The 24,687-nt window shown below is 39.8% G+C and overlaps 1 protein-coding gene across 1 annotated transcript; it reads left to right on the top strand.

The window, feature by feature from the left end:
• Positions 1-655: 655 nt before the first annotated feature.
• xrcc1 (X-ray repair complementing defective repair in Chinese hamster cells 1) lies at positions 656-24,169 on the top strand. Its single transcript, XM_077221660.1, has 18 exons — positions 656-779; positions 1,625-1,723; positions 2,113-2,205; positions 2,398-2,505; positions 3,618-3,776; positions 3,873-3,950; positions 4,033-4,156; positions 5,226-5,323; positions 6,612-6,768; positions 7,733-7,964; positions 8,076-8,192; positions 12,523-12,601; positions 12,851-12,941; positions 20,775-20,817; positions 21,756-21,895; positions 21,974-22,064; positions 22,212-22,287; positions 23,121-24,169. The coding sequence occupies exons 2-18, from the start codon at positions 1,667-1,669 to the stop codon at positions 23,226-23,228; spliced, it is 1,851 nt and encodes a 616-aa protein (XP_077077775.1). The 5' UTR covers positions 656-779; positions 1,625-1,666; the 3' UTR covers positions 23,229-24,169.
• The last annotated feature ends 518 nt before the right edge of the window (positions 24,170-24,687 follow it).

Here is a 24,687-nt window from a genome sequence, read left to right as displayed (position 1 = left end):
GAGAGTGTCTAAAGATTTTCCTTGGACATGCGCTTTACAATTAAGTCATTAGTGAAAAATCTTTGCTTCATTGAAAACTGAAAGTATTTTAGTTAAGTCCTGAGGACACTAAATATAAAAGTATAGAGTTGATTGGAAACAAAAACACGCAGGCTGAGATTGGAACAGGGAAATGGGCAAAAGGTTACATTTTTTGAACACTACGATTGATCTTGTCATGCAACCGAGAAAAAGGGGAACATTGTTTGTCTGGTAAGTGTTGGACTTGTCAGATGGCATTGGAAAGAAAACCTTGAAGCTGTGCAGGTGGAAAATTACAACATCTAGGCCTATTAAAAACAAGCATAAAAGAAAGGCTATTGATCAACATTTCAGTTTCTTATTGTGTGACCATAGCAGTGAGAAAGGGAAAAGACTGATTGACAGAGACATGATTAGTAGCCTATATGTAAACCTTTTGGATTTTTTTGGAAAATAATAAATTAATAAAATATTCCTTTATGCATAACAGCTCTCAGTTTGTAAAATAAATGATTTTATTTTAGATGTTTGTTTTAGATATTTTGATAGCTTCCATATATATTTTTCTGAATGTTTTGCTATTAAAACGGACCTTTATTTTACCATCTTTTCCACTGATTTCCTATGAAGCGTCACTCTGCCTGTGATACGACGGTCGGCGGAAGTGATGTCACGTGTTGTGAATTGAGAGGGAGTTTGTATGCGTGAGAGTTCGTGAAACAGTCTCCACACAAGCTACAATAAGCCACATAACTGAGGTCTGTAGACTTTCGACTTCGGTACAGTGTTCTTGATTTAGTTCAATTGAGTGTCTGAATGTTTTCAGGCCTGTTTCTGTTGCTTTATTGACGGCTGTAATGCAGCTCCATTGTTCGCTCACACAGGGCGCTGTGAAATTATGAAGCATGCTAGTTAACTTAACTAGTCGATTCAATGCTCTTAATACTAGCTAAACTATACCAGAGACGCTGTTGACAATCATTTGGTGTCTGAGCTGATGACGCACTCAGTCTCGTATTTGTGAATGACAGCTAGTCTAACAGATACTCCGTGTAAACAAAATATATTAATATTTTGCTAGATATTAAATGTTTTCAAGTCTGTCTAGTTTAGATAATTGAGTTGACCTCTTAAATAATTTTGAATTTTTATGAGGCCAAAACACCCAAATATCTGAGTAGACTATAATTAAATTAATCGTAGGTTAGATTACAGCAAAATGTGGACAGAAATGCTCATATTAAACATGAATGCCGTTATTGTCAATTGTTTGTCTTCGTTTAATATCTGACCATAATTACCACAGTAATTATGTATTACTCTTTTGTAGATAAAACCTGCTTGCTAGACATGATTTGATATCTGATTGAATCCTTCAATTGAGTCGATTCACAGATCGAGTGCTTCATTAGCGAATCAGTCTGAATGATTAAAAAAAGGAGTCCAATCCAGCAATCACAAACAACTGGAAAGGTGGTTAAAAAAGTCTCAGCAATTAATTGCTCAGACTTTTATTATAGATCATGCAAGTCTACTGCATCTTTAAGCTTTCACTTACATTTATAATGTTCATTATTAATGAAATGCTTATTTTGTTGTACAGTGTTTTAAGATTTTATGAGACCAGAGACCAGTGTTTAATCTGATGAACATGCCTGAAATCAAACTTAAGCATGTCGTGTCTTGCAGCAGCGAGGACAATGTAAGTATACATTGTCTATATTTATACCTTAATAACTTTTACCTTTTTTTTTAAATTAATTTTTAATTAATACCTTTATATTTAATCACAATAATTAGATTTTGTGCCCAAGGCCACTTTAAAATCAACATACACTAATCTACTAACAAGAGAAGACTCTGTATAATGAGGACAGAGAGAAGTCTATTGAAATAGATCATTTGAAATGATTCACAGAAATGAATGAAACTCTAACTCTGTTTTTAATACTGAAGTTTAAATGCAAGACTATTAAAACATCTAAACACTCTCACAAGATGAGGAAGAATGAAGATAGTCTAATAACATGATGTTAATGACCAAATAGAAGTGGTGTTTATTCATGAGACTTGTTCAATCCTTCTGCACAGACTCACAAGGCAGACAACCTCTTGAGCTCTGACACGTACAGAAAATGGAAAGCTGCAAGACCTGGAGAGAAGCAAGTTTCAGTCATTCTTCAAGTATGGCTTTTCTGTTTTATTAATATTGTTTATTAATATTTTTAATTATTTAAAATAAACATATAAAAAATAATATTTATTTAATAAATAAAAATGTTATTCTAAGTTTATTTCTAAGATGAGAACTTAACATCACTTGCACTTATTTTAATGTTTTTTTTAATTCAATTTTTGTCTCTGTTGTTTCTCCAGTTGGAAAAGGAAGAGCAAATTCACAGCATAGACATTGGAAATGAAGGCTCTGCTTTCATTGAGGTCCTTGTTGGACACTCCACATCAGTCAAAGATCAAGACTTTGAGGTGCGTCTTAAAGTTACAAGCTTTAAAAGCATCAAATTACACATTACTTCAAAGCAGCTTTACAGGAAACTATTACTATAATAGTGAACTCTTTTTGTATATCTATTTATTTTTTAACGTTCTATATCTTGTATCTATGTTAAGTTACGTTTCTTGTTTCCTTAAAGGATTAGTTAGCTTACGGATGGAAATTAGCATTGTGCTAAATCCGGCGTATTTACGTTTAACTTTTATTGTTCGTTGATGAATATGCATTGTCCCATATAAATAAATAAAGACTAAGTTTGAAAATTCAGAATCAGAAATGAAAATTTCCTGATAATTTGCTCACCCCCACGTCATTCAGTCGAAAAGAAATTCAGGTTTTTGAGGAAAACATTCCAGGATTTTTCTCCATATAGTGGACTTCAATGGGGCACAACTAGGGTACAACAGTTTCAATGCAGCTTCAAAGTGCTCTACAGGATCCCAGCCGAGGAATAAGGGTAGGGTTGCCGCCCGTCCCTTAAAATACGGAATTTAAAAAAATAAAAAAAATGTTGTTTATAAAAAACGGGACGCGGTTTGTCCCGTATTTCCGATAGTGTTGCCACCCGTCCCGGTTTTTCTGGGATTGTTCTTCTTTTTAACAACCTGCACGGTAGAGAGCGCGAGACCTTGCGTGCCTGTGCATGTGTGCCTCATGAAGCGCATGTAACACCCGTTACAAGGTCACGCATGACATAGGCGGAAGTACCGATCTAGTGTTTACAAAGCGAATGTGCAAAGACTAAGTCAAACGCCATTTAAGAAATAATAAAAAAAAAATCACCTTTTTGAACCGCAACACGCATGACCTTTCAACGTGATTACGCAATGTGTGACGCATCGCAGAGCTAGTGCAAGACGAGCATATGTGGTTAAAAAGTATTTAAAATATTTCTTTTTGACTGAAGAAAGAAAGACATGAACATCTTGGATGACGTGGGGGTGAGTAAATTATCAGGAAATTTTAATTCTGAATGAACTAATCCTTTAAGCACACCCGAGGTATAAAACTGATTCTGATTCTGAAGAATGTGTCATTTTCAAGGCTGTCGGTGTTAATGTGTCTTTCTTGCGATCTGTTGTAGGTTCTGTTGGTCACGTCGTCCTTCATGTCACCCACAGAGAGCCGTAACGGCACAAACACAAACCGAGTGCGCTTCTTTGGACCCAACCAACTGGTGAAGGCCACGGCGCAGGAGAAGTGGGACTGCGTGAAGATTGTGTGCAGTCAGCCTTACAGCAAGGTGAACACTGACATTGTTTTCTCTCATGTCAAGTCATGCACCTGACACGACAGTAAGACTGTGAATCGCGAACCTTTGTTCTCTGTTTGTGTGTAGTCAATAGCATATGGAGTCACCTTTATAAAGCTGCATTCTCCTCCAGACGATAATGATGTTCCCATCACGCCTCCACCGGTGAGTGCTGTTCCTCCACAGCTCGTGTTCGGTGTCCTGATGTTTGACGGCTCTTGAGATCTGTTGTCTCTCCTCCTGACAGAAACTAACTAAACTGGGTCAGTTCCGTGTTAAAGACGAATCCCCTTCTTCTGGTTCAAATATCCAGCCGGGAAGTCTGTTCTTTAGCAGAGAGAGCACTGCTAAATCCAGCACAGGACTGAAAGGTAATGCATATTACATTATTAATGTAAACCGTTTGATGAATCCCATAGGCATAAATGGTAAAAACCTTTACCCATAACTTTGCTTGTATTAGGCCTGTCACGACTCACAATTATGAATTGTGCTGAATATAGATAATTGCGATTAACAATTTAATTCTATTTGGTTCTTGACAGTGTGAGGCTAAAGTTATTTTTTTATGTTTTACTTTGAATCACATGTAATATAATAATAAAAGTAATTAAAAGTAGTCGCATATGATTTACTTCAATGCTGTAAAGAAAACATGATACATGATATGACATGATACATAGAGGATAGGAAACACGATATTGCGCACTTTATGGCATTTCTTTAAATGCTTAAATTTTCCTTATTTAGATGGAAAAATTTGATATTTAAATTAAACTGAAAGTTCACAATTGTCGCAGTCATTTCAAATAATTGCGATTTGATCAAATAACTGTGATCAATAATCGTGACAGGTCTAGCTGGCGTGTTTTGGGGGTGTAACAATATATCTTGTCACAATATAAAACTATTTATCATGTATAGTTCACCCAAAAGGAAAGCTTAGACAGATTTAATTTAGCAGCAAATATGATAAACCCAGACATCAAAGCATACATTTGAGATTCCATGTTTATTAATTATTAACAATGAATTAAAAAATAAAATACACTATAATAAAATAAAATATTTAAACCTGACTCAAAAAAAGTTTTATATATAGTTTATAGTTGTATATATCTCCATTTTATTTTTTAAATTATTTTTAGCTCTATTTTGTCTTTGTTTAAAGTATCTTGAGAGTATCATGAGATCAGTATCGTGTCTCAAATCAAATCATGGCATTAGTGTATTATATTTTAATAGTATATATAATGGGTGGTGGGGGATGTTCATTTTTTTTTTTATTATATTGAATGTTACTGTTCATAATAAAATAATTTTTGGATTTCCTTTCAAGACAAATTTAATCCATGCTTGGTGAATGTTCATTTTTGGGTCCCGTGTACGCAGAAGTAAATGTAATAATCACAGAATCATTATTACTTGTTTCTCTATCAGTGTCTCCTCAGAATGACAGATTGAGTTACGCCACTGCTGCTCTGAAGTCCGACGGTTCGTCCACACAGTCGTCTTCCAGCAGCACCAGCACACAACAGGTACTGACTCGTGTGTTCGGATCAGATCAGAACTAGGGATTGAGCGAGTTATCAGTTCATTTTTGTTGTTGTTCTATTGAGTTGTGTGGCTACTGTTTGGGGGCAGTAAGTTTTTTCTTTTGGAAAGAATTATTTTATTCAGCAAAGAATCCTGAAAAAAAATGTATCACAGTTTCCACAAAAATAGCAGCACAACTGTTTTCAGCATTGATAATAAGAAATGTTTCTATTCAGCATATTAGAATGATTTCTGAAGGATCATGTGACACTGAAGACTGGAATAATGGTGCTGAAAATTCAGCTTTGATCAGAGGAATAAATTACATTTTAAAATATTTTTACATAGAAAGTAGCCATTTTAATTTGTATTTACATTTCACATATGCGTAAGAGACTTTTCTCAAATCATTGACATATCTCACCAACCATAAACCTTTGAACACCACAGTGTTTCTCTCTTCAGGTGTGGAGCCCTATATAACAAGCCCTATATAACTATTCCTGTCCTCTAACTAATGAGTTTTACTTCCTTATTAAATTAGCTGCTCCACTTATGGTCCCCATAAATCATCTCTCCAATGCGAACACAGTTCCTGATGCTATTGTCTTTGTGCTGAAGTGGCAGATATTTTGTAGTCGCCTGCAATGGATTATTGACCTTTTATATCCTTATAATAACTGGAACTGGAAAAACTGAATCTCAGCAGGATCTGAGATGAAGACGCTCTTCCTACTGTAGGACATCAACGCTTATCAAACGCTCCCCTTTGAAAATGTTAAGGTCACCATGAAATCTAAAATGACTATTCTTGTTTTTTATTGAATATTGCAGTATTTATTAAAAAATAATTTATCCATGCACATCATCATTATTTATTTAAATTCATGTGCCTCATAATCTTTAATCAAAATAACTTCCCCTCCCACTTGCAAAGTCTTCTCTGATGGCTTGTTTTTTTTGTTTTTTTGTTGGCAAATGTTGTTGACATTTTTTTCTGATCCGAGAAGCTGTTTCACTCCGATATACGTCACAATAGGGAAGAAAGACTATCGCACCTTCGTTTAATGCTGACTTCAAGTGTTTGAATGTCCCTTTTTTGTTAAAAAAACAGTTCTCTAAAAGATAAAACCATTATTTTCTGCCCTCATGTTGTTTCAAACCTGTACGAATGATGGTTAAGAGGATGGTGATTGTACTTGTCAAGCTCCAAAGAGCACGTCAGAGTAAAAGAAAGTCTGTTCTTAGAGAACCACTGCTTGATGTGTTTCCTGTTGTGTTTTTTTAAAGACTCCTGTGAAGAGGAAGTTCGAGTTCAGTAAAGAGCGCCTGGAAGCCACCGGTCCACCGCCCAAAAAGCCCAGTTCATCTGCCTCTGCTGAACCAAACTCTGCCACTCCAAAATCTAAAGCAAGAACCAGTGCAACTGCAAGTCCCATCACCACCGGTAAATAACAAGATTATGCCATATTCATTGAACACATGAAGTCCATGGTTCTCAGAAACTAGGAGTGTCCGGGGTTAAAATAATAATTGAAACAAATTTCTGTATTGAAGAAGTTTTAATAAGCTGAATGTTCTTCAGGGATTTTGCCCCTTTTAAACCAATGATTCGCCATGACTTTTCCAGTCATTCTTGGTTTTACCGGATCAGGATAATTTTTTTTAGTTTATTGTATATAAAATTTCCATTTATAAAAATGCTACAAGATTTCAATGACTTTTCCAGGACTAAAAATCATACTTTTAAAATGAGTCTTCCTCATATATCCAGGATTTTCCTGTTTATTCAAAGACAAAAAAATCTACTTACAGGAGGTGATTTATAAAATAAATATATATTACACCAGCTTGCATCATATTTGCTGAATCAAATCCGATACTTGTTTCCTACTAATCTTGGGGTGTTGATTCCAAAAATAGCATGTCATACTTTCTCACAAAACATGATGTGCATTTGTAGCATTTTTGCTTTATACAACCATTTGTGTGGTGAAGAAGCCTTGTATTATCCCTTAATCACCAGAAATGCTACAAAGACATGATTCCTCTGAGCCAGGTACATTCATGACATTTTTCTATTTTAAGGTTCGGCCTTCAAATCAACTGAATTTTTTTTTTCAAGATGCAGAGCTGTGCTATATTATATAATATATAAATATATGGGTAATGCTAACAATGAGCCATACATTTGTTATTATTTTAATTAATCTTCTTTGTTTAACAGTAGTTAATAAAAATACTACTTTTCATGTCAATAGATATTTGAATTTTTGTTTTAGTAGTTTATTTAAATGTTTGTTTTTTCTACTTTTCAATCATCTACTTTTAAGTCATCTCAAGGCTTCCTTTTTAAGAGCCACTGTACAAACTGAGTTCTCGATGGTGTCAAATCTTGAATTCTTCTCCAGGCCAAAAGACATCAGACAAAAGAGAGAGTCCTAAATCCAAGCCAGAGCCCAAGCCAAAACCCAAACCTAAGCCCAAGTCAGCAGAACCGGTTGCTTTCAACCGCATCATGGAGGGCGTCGTCTTTGTCCTGAGTGGCTTCCAGAACCCCTTCCGTGCAGAGCTGCGGGACAAAGCCCTGGCCATGGGAGGCCGATACAAACCCGACTGGACTCCAGACTCCACACACCTCATGTAAGGAGCCCATCCATTAGTGTCATGAAGCGTTCAGGGCCTCATGACATGTGTCAGCATTCAGAGACGCCTCGTGCTTGTTGTTCATAGCTTTTTGTCTCTCTCCTGCAGCTGTGCGTTTGCCAACACGCCCAAGTACAGTCAGGTGAAAGCAGCCGGAGGCATTATCATCAGGAAAGAGTGGGTGATGGACTGTCACAAAACAAAGCAGAAGATTTCCTTCAAACGGTGAGACGAACTGCAGCATAGAGTCAGAGAGCTTTCGTTTTTTTTGTCGTTTATTAGTAGCAGTCAACAGATGTGAGGTCAGATCATGGAACATTTGCTATAGCGAATATAATTTTTTAAAATTTTGCACTGCATGTTTAAATGGCTGGTTATTGCTTGTGATGAAATAATTCGGACCAGTGTTGTTGTTGTTGTACTAGTTTTTACTAAAACTAGTAAAATAATTGTTTTTTGTTTATTTGAAATAAACAGAGATAAAATAAAATATTAATATTATATTAAAATGTTAGACTAAAATTAGAAATGTTGTCTTGGCAACTAACTGAATAACAAAAGTTCAAGTTAAAGTATTGAAATCACTAAAACAAAACTTGAAATAAAAATAAATGAAAGGTAAAAATAAATATTTAAAACAAAGTAACACTTTGTAAGCCCGTCTAGATCGGTTCAAAGACGGCATCCGATAGAACGGGTGAAGGTCTCTGCGTGTTACTGTCTTTCCACGTGGCAAAGTAGTTTAATTCCATTTAAGCTTTTATCTGACTCCATTTGATCACAACCTTGAATTTAGGTTAGATGGCAATTGGTTATTGGTCAATTATATAATACTTTAGCAACATTTGATTGTCCTATTTAAGTCTTTACTTATATTTTACCCGTTCATATTAGGAAGCTATGTCGCTCAGAGGTCCTCACGCCTTGTTTAACGCGAGTCTCACGATCACAAGCTCGCCAGCTTCGGTCACCAAACGGAGGTAATTACGATATACCTGAGATTGGTCGCATTCACGCAATCAAAGATATTTTGGTATAGCCCCCATGGAATTGCATACACTTGAATTTAACGTAACGTTTACTTCAGTAGAGGTATGGCCACTACTACAGATATAAGTCAACCAACTTTACTTCTCTTATAATAGCTTTGGCCATGCCGTGGTTTCCCACGTACACTTATCTAAAGTAACATTAAATTAAAACAGAGGTAAGACACACCCAGATTTAGGTTGGTCAAGCAGCATTTTTTCTGCCCTAAACGGAAATTCACGTCTTGTCTTTGCAAAACCAAGTACACTTGAATTAGTGCCAAATATTAGTCGTCACTTATCTGACGCAAAACGTGCGGTAACATACAAATCTGTTTAATCTACTTAGGAAAACTATTTCAGAATAAAATCAAATGTAACAATTTATTATATTAAGTAAATGTGGCAAGCCAATTTCATAATCAGTTCAAATATAATAATTACAAAACATCAAATGCTCTGGAATAAAGAGAGAAGATGTGAACCTGACATTATAAAATACATGATGCGGAGTGCCTGCATACATTCAGCATCACGGGGTAATATGAGTTACAAATCGCCCTGAGCCTCTTGTTGCGTTTCTTTATATAGACAGAAACTTCTTCACATGGAAACATTTGGTAACAATGGGAATTTGCATTCAGAGTTTACACCTTTTTGGGAGCAGAATGCCATTTGCCTGGAGGACCCACCCTCCTCTATGTGCAAGTTATCTCTAAACTCTTAAGAACTTTATTACCTTTTGATTTACTTCTTTGGGAATGAGACATTTGTACCAGTGTACCACTGAGACATTTCAAATGATACCAAACTTGTATAATACTGTATGATAATTATTCACACTAAACCATATAGATTTTTGAATGAATATCTGGAGATCTCAGCGTGAGAGAGAGACAACATGAGGGAGGTGATTGACTCGGGGATGCTAGTTTCTCAAGAGAGAGTCAAATGTTAATTTCTAGGTCGTTCCTCAACCAGACTTCCCGGCAGTTCTCAATTCTTACACGCATACATTAGCAAAATTATAAAAACTTTAAGTGAAATGAAAACTGAAAATATAAAAGCTAATTCAAAACTAAAGTATTAAAAAAGTGAAATGATTCATTATTAATAAATATTGCTATACAAGTCTATAAATAATATTAAAATAAATGACACCGATTCAGACATGAATGTGGTGGACTGAATGTTCAGTGTTAGATCAGTTTTTCTGACAGCGAGTGTAGAAAACTAAATTATGACTGTATTGTGCAAAAACCTCCTAAATTACCCATAGAGAACTAGACTATAGTACTACACTGATCGATTTGGCCCTATTATCGGATTCATATTGAGTTTGTGAGATTTGCTAGTCGAGTCACCCAGATACTGACTCAAGTGAGATGCACAAGCTCTGATGATGTGCTGCTCATTGCTTTACAGACGGTGATGGTCTCTTTAATGACCCTTCTGATTGTGCAGTCCGTTCAAAGCGTGCAGCGATGTGAAGCAAAAAGTGTCCTGAATAATGAATGACTTGGTTACTAAAGTTACTCTCATAGCAAAGGGCGCACAAAAAAGTCCAATGTCTTTGAAACGCTGCTGCTGAAGATTTGATCGTTGCAGTGCAGATTGGTGATTATATTTGGATAATCATACAAATCATGTTTTTTCAGATTTGACATTCCTTCTGTTGTGTGGCATTTGTGCTCCAGTGTTTCTGCAGGCGGGCTTGTGTGGAAAAAGCTAAAGATGACAAACTAAACAGCCATGGCTGTGTTCAGGCAATTAAATAAATGAACTGCTGCATTTGTTGGCTAGTCTGTGCAATAGTACTGGTCCCCATTAAATATTCACTATTATTTTGAATATAAAATTATGCAACATTGTCAATATTGCAATAATTTATGTAATGAAATTTTAATTTTTCACAATAGATGGAGATATATGCAAAATATTACTGGTATTGTTGGTAAATATTGCAGTTTATCATTTTTCTATTGTTATACTGGTGCATATACAGTAAATAATACTATTAAATAGAATTTAGTGAAAAACATGCTGTGATTATATGTTCCAGGTTTTTATTGTATTTTATTTCTTACGTTTTAATGTTTTGAATATACTTCACTGATGCATCCTCTAATTTAGCACAAGTACTTTAACTTGAAGTACTAAAATTAATAAAACTGAAATACAAATAAGTTTATATATATATATATATACATGCAAACTATTTACTGCTGTCAAATCGATTAATCATGATTAAGCAACTCTAACAATAAATATATATCATGTGTGTGTGTAACTTTTATATTAGATGCGCTTGATTGATTTGACAGCCCTATATATATTTGACATGTTTGTGTGTATAAGATTATTGTCAAACGGCTGTAAATTATATTGAGTTGGTTTTTTTAGCCATGTTTCATATTGCCCAGTTCTAGTGATTATCATAAATGCCGCTTGATAAAAGGCTAGTGTTAAGTCCAGCGCAGAGTGTGCTTTGTGTGTTTATTCGTTTAGCAGTCGTCTCGTCTGTTATCGTCGATTGGTTTAGCGGGAGGCAGCTGTGTTGTTCTGTGCCTGGCTCTCCATTGTGTCTGCTTTGAGTGCCCACCTCAGATTATGTATTCTGTATTTAAAAGCTGCATCTGCCATGGGTAATTAAAGCAGCCACTTCCTTTGAAGATGAGGAGGGTATATCTGTCCATGCACGTCTCTCACGCTATCGAACACAGATCACCTCGGTTGTGTGTCCTTGCATAAACCTGTTTTTTTCCCCAGCAGTGATACAGGTGGAATGGGAAGTGCAGGAAGAAGCGCGTTTCGATCCTGCTCTCAGAAGCTTATTATGAAAACTGAGATAAACAATTATCGTCTACACTCAAGTGGATGTATTTTTATGTTCTTCATGTACAGTTTAAAGGAACATTCCACCTAAAACTTAAACTTTGGTTGACATTTTTACAATTGATCAAATTATTGTATCCTTTTCCGTGAAACAAGATGAGATGTTTCCAAGCTGCTCTTATCAACAATGAAAGTGGATGGTGATTTTCTGATTTATACTGCAATGGATTGTATAATAAATGATGTAACTTATAACAATAGTCCATATGACTCACATAATGACTCACAAATAACACAAATGTTATGACGCTTTTTTCAATTTTGATTGGAAAAGAGCGCTCTGGACATTCTGCTAAACATTGCCTTTTGTGCTTCACAATAGAAAGTCATGCACATTTGTAACAATGTGAAGAAGAAAAATTATGACAAATTTATTTTTTGGATGGATTATTCCTCTAATGGAGAAAATGTGCAAAATGTAAAAGTACAGAATAATTAAATACCAGGTCTGATTTGCTTGTGTATCTCTCGGTAGTGATGTGTTTAAGGATTTTTTACAATCACAGTCCTGTTTACTTTCCCTAGTAAAGTATTCAAACTTATTTCAGCTTCTGTACTTGATGTTTGGACAGCAGACATTCCCATCCAGTACCAGTAAAACTCAGTCTGCTGTTTCTCATTGTGTTTTTCAGGTATCTCATGGATGGAGCCGAGTCCAGTTCAGAGAGTGAAGTGGAACAGGATGAGAGTGAGGAGGAAACGCAGAAAACAGTAATTGCTTTTATGTTTTATAAATCATGTCTTAAGAAACATGAAAACCCGTCTTAATGCAATCCTCCCATTATGGTCTTTATGTGTGAATAAAAAGAGCAACATAACCTTGGTGCGGCGTGCTGTTGCCATAGAGACATCCTCCTCAGATTTGTTGACTTTGCGACATTGACTCGAAAGCAGGAAACACATCAGTGACATTAATCCGAAACCAATTGCATAAGCATCGTTTTTCTCATGCCTCCCTAGAAAACACCAGAAAAGAGGCATGTGACCCCAAAAAAGCAGCCGATAAAGGATGAAGAAGAGTATGGTGGCTCAACGGATTCGGAAGGCCAAGGTAAAGACAGAATAAAATTGAGATAAAATTGAGTACAATAGAAAGTCAACATGTAATCAAAAATGACAAATGCAGGGTCTTTTTTGTTGTTGTCTTGTGCTTATTTCACATTGAAAACAAAAGTCTACTGCATTCTAGTATGATGTAAGAGGAGGGACATTATTATTATAGAGAACTTTTGATTGGATAAAAATGTGTAGTGCAACAAGTCACAACACATTGAATATCCTGTTACACTTGAAAATGCCTGAAAGTAAAATGGGTTGTGAATGGCATATCTTGTTGACTTTAATGCTACAGTATTATGGGTTCTCTTACGAGAGGTTCTCTCGTATTGCGTAAGTATAGCTTACGCTACGGGAAAGATTCATCTTTTCGAGATATTGAAGCCAAAAAATTATCCTTAATTTTTGTATCCATTGTCAACGCAGTGCAGCAGCTAGCAGACCTTGAGCAGGCTGTCTAGCGTGCTCAAAGGCTGCCCTGCGGGAACTGCTGCAGCCTACAACTGAGCCCTACGTGACGTCACGTCCAATGAGGGGTGCTCGCGCCTTCACAGCGTCGAAGCCCGCCAGAATGGGCGTGGCTAGCGTATATAAACAGCCTCGTAGGCTGAATTCTCTGATTTTCATCTCTTCAGCGAGCTCTTCGCATCGCTGGATCTAGAGAAGCCGCCGTCGAAACAGCGACAAGTCAGCTAAGGACAGTGCCTGAGGAAGCCGGCTATCTTCGCCACCTTCAGCCTTCCGTGCCAGCTACGCTATCCGGCGACGTATCCTTACCTCTTCTATCTAAAAAGAGCGTGATACGTCTTTTTCAAGATGCCTCGCTCCACTTGTGGCTCGAGCAGAGCCCCTCTCAGCGTCGGAGAAAGCCACGTTATCTGCGCTCTCTGTGCTCTCTGCCTGGGACCGGACCACGCTGCTCTTGCCCACTCTACCGGAGGATGTGAGCACTGAAGAGCTTCCGATGTCGACCCTGTGGGCTCGACTCGAAGCTTGCAAAACTGAAGCGGTCACTCCGCCCTATGTGGGACGGCGCAGGAAGAAGCGGCATTCCCAAAGACCCCCGGACGACGAGGCGGAAGGATCCGCCGCTACGGACAGCTGTTCTATCCTGGCTTCTGATAGTGAGGGATGGTCGAGTTCTCAGCACTCCGCCGCCTCCTCGACCCAGGAATCCGGCAGGGCCCGCGCCGGAGTGGACGCTGAGCTGATGCGCCTCCCCGCACAGGGTCGTATGGTCGCCGCCCAAGGAGCCCGCGCACAACAGACTCGACGGCTGCTTTCTCCAGAGTCAACGCCGTCGAGCGCCCGCTGCCAGGCCTGCACCCTTGCAGGGGGAAGCAATTGCTGCACATCTTTGCCCGCCCTCCGAGAGATGGCGCTCAAAGCCTGCTTTGCCGTCTAAATCCTGCAGGACTACATCCTCTCTTGTCGGTCGTGCATACGCCGCAACCGCCGAACAAGCAGCTTCCGCCCTTCATTCCATGGCTGTCCTTCAGATCCTACAAGCCGATCTCCTCCATGAATGGGACGAGAAAGGCCCGGATCCAGCTGCCGTAACGGACCTGAGAAGCGCGACGGATCTTTCCCTTTGCGCTACCAAAGCTGCAGCTCAAGCCCTAGGACGGTGCATGGCCTCGCTGACTGTCACAGAAAGACACCTTTGGTTAACGCTGGCTGACATGAGAGAGTCTGAGCGTTCTGCCTTCCTCGACGCTCCTCTCTCCCACTCTGGTCTCTTCGGCCCTGCAGTGAACGGAATCGTCAACCGTTTTTCTGAAGTTCAAAAAACCTCTCAGGCTATGAATCTGTTCCTGCCCCGTCGCGCTAGCTCCGCTGCAGGTCGCCCACGTGACCGGCCGCCTGCACGAGCCACTACACAGCGCCCAGTTCAGCCAAGACAGTCCAGCCAATCCTCGCAGCGACAGGGCGGCCGCCCCAGTTTGCGCTCAGCTACCCGCAGCAGACCGCACCCCCCCCGTGGGCCGCGTCCAAGGATCACGCTGAAACCTGAGCAAGCGAAGTCCTCCTAGCAACAGTGAGAGGGAAAAGACGCCTGGGTCTCGCCGCGGCCGGACCACCGTAAAGCTTTCAGCCCTGTCAGTCCCCTTAACACAGGCTACTGCAGTGAGTTATTTAGCAGCCAATGAGTCGGTAACACAACCCGCTCGCCTGCACACAACAGCCGTTTTTAAGGCGAACCAGAGAAATCTCAGAAAGACCATAATGTCTGGTTATCCGGCTCACGCAGACGGTGTTTTAAGTGTAGAAAAAGTGCCCACACCACAGTGCTCACCCCTACACACAAACACAGCACTCCCCGTGTCACCCGCAGAGCCCACTCTCATAAAGCTGGCAAATGCCGCTCAAGTGTCAGCTGCAGGAGATGTGCCCACGTGCCCGTGCCCACATCTACTATCTGCCCGCTCTATTACACGGCCAAGTCACGCGCTTCACAAAGTGCAGACTCATATCAATCAGGTTGTGGATGTAAGTCTCGTGCCCGCTCGCAAGTGCTCACGCATACTAACAAGCACTTCGCACACAGCGCCGCGCGCACCACGAAGTGCAGCCTTACATGAGTCAGAATATGAACGTAAGTCTCGTGCCAGTGAATTCACGCCAGTGAATGCGGAAGTAGCACATCTACTTCGCTCAGAAATAGCAAAACTGCTGGGCAAAAGGGCCATAGAACCGGTGCTGCCTTCTCTGAGCGAGTCAGGCTTTTACAGCCGTTATTTTCTCGTGCCTGAGAAGGACGGGGGCCTCAGACCCATACTAGATCTGAGACATTTGAACAAAGCTCTTATGATAAGACCGTTCAAAATGATTACAACCAGACAACTCCTCGCGCACGTTCGCCCGAGAGACTGGTTTATATCTCTCGATCTGAAAGATGCCTATTTTCAGATTCAGATAATACCCCGTCACAGGCAGTTCTTGAGATTCGCCTTCAACGGTCAGGTTAACAGTACACCGTCCTGCCGTTCGGTCTGTCCTTAGCACCCCGCACATCCACGAAGTGCATGGACGCGGTACTCGCCCCCTTGAGAAATCAGGGCATGCGAATTCTGAACTATCTGGACGATTGGCTGGTTCTAGCACAATCAGAGTCGGAAATACTGTCTCACAGAGCTGTGCTCCTCAGCCACCTGGAAAGCCTGGGTCTCACGGTCAACTGGACCAAGAGCTCATTAGTGCCCAGTCAGTCAATTTCCTTTTTAGGAATAGAACTGAACTCCGTGGCTATGACGGCCCGCTTGTCAACTCAGCGCGCGCGCTGTGTTCAGCAACTGGCCGCGTCTTTCCAGAAGGACAGCACCGCCCCTCTGAAAACATTCCAGAAGATGCTGGGTTACATAGCTTCAGCCGCTGCGGTACTTCAGCTGGGTTTGCTACGTATGCGCCCGCTACAACGCTGGCTGGCCGCTCGTACCTCACCGAGCTTGGAAGTCAGGCTGTGCCCGGATCAGAGTGACTCAGAGCTGTATCACAGCTCTGCAGCCCTGGTTAGTGGCCGACTGGTAACAGTGGGGAGTGGTTATAGGGACGGTCTCATACAGGAAGGTCATCTCGACAGACGCGTCCAACATGGGTTGGGGTGCGCTCTTCGAGGGCAGACCAGTCTTTGGCCTGTGGTCAGACCGGGAAAAACTCCTCCATATAAACTGTCTGGAAATGATAGCGGTCGAGAATGCGCTGAAGCGTTTCCTCCCGTTTATACAGGACCACCATGTTCTAGTCCGCTCGGACAACATGTCTGTAGTGTCCTACGTGAACCGCCAGGGCGGTGTCAGATCCAGAAATCTCTGCCATCTGGCAGAACGCCTCCACGTTTGGTCTCAGCACCACCTGCGCTCGCTGAGGGCGGCGCATGTGCCAGGCCATCTGAACAGCCGCGTGGCCAATTCTGGTGAGAGCTGATCTCCTCTCTCAAGCTCGCGACTCGATCTGGCATCCCCATCCAGAGCGCTGGTCTCTGCATGTATGGTTGACCAACGGTTACCCGTTGCCCTGCCAGACGCTGTAATGAGCACTATCACGCAGTCTAGAGCTCCTTCTACCAGAAGGCTCTACGCGTCTAAATGGTCTGTGTTCTCTAAATGGTGCGCTGACAAAAATCTGGACCCACGGAAATTTGGGGTTCAGCGGTTGCTTAGTTTCCTGCAAGAGCTACTGGAAAAGGTCTCAAAGTCGCTCAAAGTCTATGTGGCAGCCGTCACAGCGTTCTCAGAATCGACGCAGGGCCAGTCGATAGGCAGGAACGAGCTTATCATCCGCTTCCTCAGAGGAGCCAGGAGGATGAATCCCCCGTGCCCCCCTTCAGTCCCTATGTGGGATCTTTCTTTGGTCCTCTAGGCCCTGAAAGCATACCCCTGTGAACCTTTAGACTCTGCGGATCTAAAATACTTATCACTTAAAAAAGATCGCTCTGTCGTCAGTCAAACATGTGGGGGACTTACACGCGCTGTCTGTTAGCGCCGCGTGTCTCGAGTTTGGCCCGAATGACTCAAAAGTCATCCTCAAACCTAGACATGGCTATGTTCCCAAAGTGATTGGCACACCGTTCAGAGCACAGGTCATTTCACTATCGGCCCTGCCAGCATCCGATAGCGAGAGTGGTGTTAATCTCCTCTGCCCAGTCAGGGCGCTGAGATTTTACATTACGCGCTCCGCCCCTTTCAGGCGCGCCGAGCAGCTTTTCGTTTCGTTTGGTGGGCGCACCAAAGGTCTCGCCGCCTCGAAACACAGTCTATCCAGATGGATAATTGATGCGATTGCAGCTGCTTATACAGCGAAAGGTCTGCAATGCCCCTTGGGCGTCAGGGCTCATTCCACCAGAGGCGTTGCCTCTTCGTGGGCATGGTCCAGTGGAATTTCTATCCATGACATATGTGTGGCGGCGGGCTGGGCCTCCCCGTCCACCTTTGTCAGATTCTACAATCTGAAAGTTCCCGCCTTGCAGGCGAACTACTATCAGTCTAAGTGAGAGGTCAGTTCTGCCCAGATACTATCGTGCGCAAGCTACTCTCATGCCACTAGCTCTTCTGGTTGAGCTGCATTGTATCAGGTGATGTGCTATATGCTTATACAGTGACCGGCGTCTATACATTGACCGCTCTGTATTCCCTGTGAGCGTTTTTATTGCGCTTATATTACATGCGCTTATTCCCGCTGATCTGGGATCCCTGTATCTTCTGGGACTCATAAGTGGATGCTGGCGCGCACGGCGTTGACAAGGAGTTCCCGTAGCGTAAGCTATACTTACGCAATACGAGAGAACCTCTCGTAAGAGAACGTACTTGGTTACCTAACGTAACCTCGGTTCTCTCTAGAAGAGGGAACGAGTATTGCGTAACCTGCCGTGCTTGCGCCACGAGCGTTTTTCGCTTCAGTCGATGAAAACCAGAGAATTCCGCCTACAAGCCTGTTTATATATACGCTAGCCACGCCCATTCTGGCGGGCTTCGACGCTGTGAAGGCGCGAGCGCCCCTCATTGGACGTGACGTCACGTCGGGCTCAGTGGTAGGCTGCAGCAGTTCCCGCAGGGCAGCCTATGAGCACGCTAGACAGCCTGCTCAAGGTCTGCTAGCTGCTGCACTGCTTTGACAATGGATACAAAAATTAAGGATAATTTGGTTTTACAGGATCAGTTAGATTTAGATGTGCTGTAGTGTGTGTGTGTGTGTCTGCTTTGATCGATGTCCATGTCTTTCTTGCAGCTCGAGAGATTTCATACATATCTGTAGAACTCCTCTAAATTGGTAGTTGAAGGGTGACTGGTTCGTGTATGGGTAGTCAAAGAATATTGTGAAATGTACTTTTCTCATTTTAATTCAATGCACATTTATTTTTATATCGTTTTTCACAATATAATTTCGAAGCAGCTTTATAGAAAATGCATGCCTACATTACAATTTAGAGTGATCAGTTATCAGAGGTGACTGGCCAAGTTGATGAACAGATTGAATTTAGGCTTTTATTCACATATTAACATTGATCAGCAAGCATAAACAGAAGCTCAACCATACTTGATTAACGCATGAGAACAAACCTCATTGGTTATTTGAGAAGTCTGAACCTGCTGCGTAACACGAGCAGTAACCTCATTGATTCTTAGTCTGAAAGCCTAAATTCAATCTTTTCATATAAAATCGATTCTCTTTTTAAAAATTTGGACTAAACCGATAAATTCATTTGGGTTAGTTTAATGATCTCTTCATTAACTTTTTGAAGTGTAGTTGCGTAGCTATCAATGAAGGGACAGAAACCTCTCAGATTTCATTCAAATACCTTAATTTGTGTTCTTACGTGTTTGTAACGACATGATGGTGAGTAAGTAATAACACAATTTTCATTTTCAGATGAACTAACCCTTTAACAACAACAGCACTGGTTTACACACAAGTCAAAGCGGCACTGTAGCAAAGCTGTTATCCACTTTTGACATTAAAACCTAAACGGATGTGCACAATGCATTAAAAAAACAGACATGACATCAATAAACTCAAAGTATGTAAACCTACAAGTTAGGATAACGGGTGATATAATATAGTTGCTTCGATTTCCCGTTGCTTAAACCACTAATGACCTTTCACCTTAATAAACGAGGGGCATTTGAACGCCTACATGAACTTACACGTTCTCGCCTTTTTAAGCAGAATCAGTGTAAGATGCTGCAGGTAAACCGAGACGGTCATGTATAAGAGAAGGTGTTTGATTGTTCGTTCGCAGCAATGATGCGTCACCTCCATCAAAATCAATTATGGTCATTTTAAAAGGTTTAATGATGCTACCGTCTACGTCATTTTCAGAAGCTCAGCTGCCCGAACATGGCAGAACAGGCGTCACCTACATGCATGCCTGAAGCTCATGCCCTCATTGAAAATCATTAATATGTCAACATGTTTGTCGTGGTGGGGCCCGTCACTCCGGGAGGGTGGAGGCCGGGTTAATGAAGTGCGTGTAAAGCAGCACTCCAATCAATCAGGAAAAATAAAAAAATGGAGGGCCAGAAGAGAGCAGTAGGATTGGAGAGGCTGGAAGTGCGTTACAGACACTTGCCCGGAGCATTCGCAGAGAGGAGACTTGGGCATGTTTCTCATTTCTATGTAAATTGAGGGTCCGCATGAGCTTGCGTGAGCAAACCTCGCTCTTTATTTTCATGCAACTTAAAACCTATGAGAGAAGAAAATGGTGAATCATTGTCCATTTTCATGAACATCATTAGGGCTGAGTGGTTGGACGGCATACTGTGCAGATGTTTCAGCAGGTAGAGAATTTGATCTAGACTTTATACCACAGCTGGATATACTAGGCGCAGACAAGTCAGTGTTTGTGAGTGTTTTCTTTTAGTCTTAAATGTTTTATAATGTGAATCTGTTTTTACTCTAATATTCTTTTGTTTTGCTTTGTCTATCCAGTTCAAAATAAAAAATAGTAACTCTTTAAAATAAGGTCCCATTAGTTAACGTTAGTTAATGCGCTAACAATGAGCAATACATTTGTAATCTCATTGTTAGCTCATGTCTGCTCGGGTCCATTAAATAATACCGTATTAACAGATACAAATTTTGATTTTAATAATGTATTCAAAAATGTTGAAATTAACTAAGATTAATAAATGCTTTTAAAGTATTTTTCATTGTTTAGTTCAAGTTAACTATTGTAGTAAACCAATGTTAACAAATTTAATCTTATTGTAAAGTCTTACTTTGAAAATGATCTTTCATTTGTAAAGCATTTAATTTACTGCATGATTATTGAACATTTTAGACATAACGTCTACTCCTACTGATTCATGTTTTTTGATGTTGTACGTCACAGAGGATGACGCATCTGGCATGGACACTGAAGATGAGCTGAACAGGTAAGATATTTATTGTTACAAATATTGCCCAAATGTAGTTGCGAGTAGCTAAACTTGGATTTTGCCATGAAACATTTTAGTTTTATTTTCGAGTAGCTAAACTTGGATTTTGCCATGAATACAGCAATAGATGCTGACATGGCGTTAAAAAATCAAAAATAAACGAATACATTGCCATCATGTGTTAATCAAGAATCATAATTGTTTTTGGTTGTTCTCATTATTCAGGCTTTTAAATAATGTTGTCTAAATTCATCTGTAGTCCGAAATATTGTGCAAAGTTTTACATACACTACATGCCAAAAGTTTGGGTCAATAGGATTTAAAAAAAAAAACCCATTGTTTGACAGAAGACTCTTTTGCTCACCATGTCTGCATTTTATTAAAAAATACAGTAAAAACTGGGATTTTTGTGAAATGCATTTATTAATGTTAGTTTGATTTCAATCTTTGTTTTAAAATATCATTTATTCCTGTGATGCAAAGCTGTATTTTCAGCATCATTACTCCAGTCTTCACTGTCACATGATCCATCAGTAATCATTCTAATATGATGATTTGCTGCTCAAGAAACATTTCTGATTATTATCAATGTTGAAAACAGTTGTGCAGCTTTACATTTTATTGGAAACAGTGATACAATAAATGTGTTTTCTGTCACGTTTGATAAATTTAATGTTACCTAAAATATTTAATAAACACAAATGCATGGGCCAGCCCTGTGCATGGTTATTACATATTTTGGCAAAATTGATGATGCATTATAACTGACAGCAGAATCTCCACTGGTTTCAACATTTCTACCATTGTGCCGTATCATATTTGCCACCTCTCAGCCCTATCAGACAAGACCTCACATTTATGTTGGACACAACCTACGACTGTCAAAAAGTTAATTATCCTCCGATGGATGATGGTCCTGTGTTCGGCTGTTTTAGGGTGGAGATGGAGAGAAGGAAGAAGAAAGCAGCAAAGGAGAGCCCAGCAAAGGTGAAAGATGAAGATCCGTACGGCGGCTCTACAGATGAGAACACGGATGCTGAGGAAGAGGAGGATAAACCCATCCCTGAACTGCCAGGTCTGACGCCTCCCGGTTCACCTCGAGTATCAACAACAGCATCTCTTTATTGAATCATCTTTATTTTTGCTCCTTCAGACTTCCTAAAAGGGAAGCGCTTCTATCTCTACGGCAAGTTCCCTGACGACCAGAAAAGGCAACTTCAGCGCTACATCATCGCCTTTAACGGGTATGAGAGAGACGTGTATTCAGATTAGTGCACGAGCGTAAAGCGTCTGTAATCTATTTAAAGTGGTTTTGAGCGTCAGCAGCACTTCTTGAGAGGCTGTAGGTGGAGCGTGACCGATGAAATGATCTGATCTGTTTGATTCCTCAGAGCTGTTGAAGACTATATGAGCGAGAAGGTCCAGTTTGTCATCACCAGCGAGGGATGGGACGAATCTTTTGAGGATGTGAGTCTTCCTTATTTCTTTTTGGAGCAGAACAAGTCACCTGGTAGTGTCAAGTCACCTTTATTTCTATAGTGCTTTTTGCAATACAGATCGTTTCGAAGCAGCTTCACGGTAATAAACAGGACAATAACAGAATCCATGATGCAAACTTCATCAAATTCTACTGTAAAGCAACTTTAAAAAGACAATAGTGTCATTTTTCAGTTCAATGTTGATTCAGTTCAGTTCAATAACTGTGTAAAGTTGATCAATTGTGAAAAAAAAAGTTTAATTCTGCTGTAAAGCAGAAGACAATAGTGTCGTTATTCAGCCTGAGTCAGTTCAGTGTTGATTCAATTCAGCTCAATAGCATAATGGTGTCTTTGGTAGATATTTGATAGTATTACATACATGAAGTTGTCAAGAAAGTGGTAATTTTCTATTCTGTATGTAAATTTTTCTACTGCAAATTGCCTTTTGTGACTGTTTAAATTATTTAAAGAACCAGTATTTATAAATGATTGGAAATGTCCATTGATTAATTTCATTGGTCTCTGGCTTGACTTGGCAAACACCAGTAACAAGTGGCTTCATAGGCAAGTCAGGCTTTGCAAGAGATTTTCTCTCCACCCAGGCTTTTTCATATTGTCATGCTTTAATAGACTGCATTTGAAAGGCTTTGAGAAAGTCTTGACCCACAGCACATGGAGATCTTGTTCTGTTCAACCCGAGTCATTCATGAGATGTTCTCACAGTAATGAAAACCCTCAGCTCTCGCGACTCTTTAAATGTCTCGAGTCAAGGTCCTTTCTTCCTTTTCATCCTCTTTTACTCTCTGTTCTGTCTTTTTATAGGCCTTGATGGAAAATGGAAGTCTGAGCTTTGTGAAGCCTTCGTGGATTTTCGCCATCAATGACAGGCAGAAGATGTTACCGTACCAGCCCTACACTGTAGTCCCTTAAGAAATTTTTAATCGGCGTCTTTAAGAGCATGTCCATCAATCCCAGGCTTGACCGGAGTAGACCTTGGTTGTCTTGGGGAAATGGTTCAACTCATAAATTAAAAGTTTGTTATCGTTTACTCACCCTCATGTCGTTCCAAACCTATATGACTTTCTCTCGATCACTGTTCATCTTTTTTGTTTCGCCAAGAGACATTCTGTTAAACATCTTTTTTGTTCCATGCAAGAAAGTCATGCTGGTTTGGAAGGACCTATGAATGAGTAAATTATGTATCATTTTTGGGGATGAACTTTAATGGGCTCTATCTGTCACAGGTCTTTGTTATGATGTTGAAAAAACGGCCTAATGGCAGAGACCAACCCGCTAACCCAGAGATGAAAGACTCTGATCCATATTCATGATCCGTTTTACCAGCCATCCAAAAGCTGTTTATTAGGTGTTAAATTTTAATTACTAAAGACTGAACCTGAAGTCCCTTTTGAATCTGACTTATGCAGATTTATACTCATTTAATATGAATGTTCACATTTATGGTCAATTATTGATTAGCTGATCCATATTCATATTTTTTGCCCTCATTGCTTTGCTTAAAATAGGATCTTTTTAACATCTGTAGGTGTGGTCTTCAGAATTAATATTACAACAATATTGCTTATGTTTAGAGCCCTTTGATGAATATTCAAACAACCATATTTAAGAAAAAAAGCACATGAAATAAATATTGCTGTAAAAACACTGTTTTGTTACATTTATTGGAGAACACTATGATGTGAACTCTCATAGTTTTAATGTTTGTTTTTGTTTTTTAAATGCATTTTATTTTCAATTCCCTTTAGTGTGTCTCAATTTGTATCTATTTTGTTTTTGTTTATTAATGTAATTAATATTTTGAAGTTACGGTTTGAAGCAGTTGCAGAATAAATATAGAAAATAGTTGTTTATCTTGCGGGCCACCGCTGCCTTCTGTCTGTTTTGCTGTTTGGAAGATTTTTATATTGAGTGATTTCATGTTTTTCTAGGTTTGCTCTGCTCTAAAATATTTTACTAGTTAGCTATTTATCTTTGTAGAGTACAATATGCACATAAGCCGCTGTACAAATCAATTCAGGGTCTTATTAGAAACATTTGTGCACTGATTATGACTAATTATTTATGTCTAATAATTTAGATATAAATAATAAGCTTGATACACTCCTAATAATAAAGGTTCTTTATTGGCATTGATCGCTCCATGAAGATCCTTAAACATTCACAGAACCTTTCCATTCTACAAAAGTTTCTTTAGTGGAAAGGTGTTCTTCAGAGTTTTCAACGTTCTTCACACTAAGAAAAAAAAAAGTTCATGAAGTGCAAATGGAAACTGTTTGCTGCTAATCTTAGCTGGTTTAAAGCCATTTAAAAAAAATTTTTTTTTACTTTGTCTGTCCCAGAAAACCTTCATAGGCTGTTTTTTGTCTAC

This window comes from Siphateles boraxobius, unplaced genomic scaffold, assembly GCF_051911475.1.
Source record: "Siphateles boraxobius isolate OS27281-9 unplaced genomic scaffold, OSU_SipBor_1 84, whole genome shotgun sequence".
In the NCBI taxonomy this organism is placed as follows: domain Eukaryota; kingdom Metazoa; phylum Chordata; class Actinopteri; order Cypriniformes; family Leuciscidae; genus Siphateles; species Siphateles boraxobius.
The sequence above is the reverse complement of the archived record's forward strand: the minus strand, read 5'-3'. Positions and strand labels throughout refer to the sequence as shown.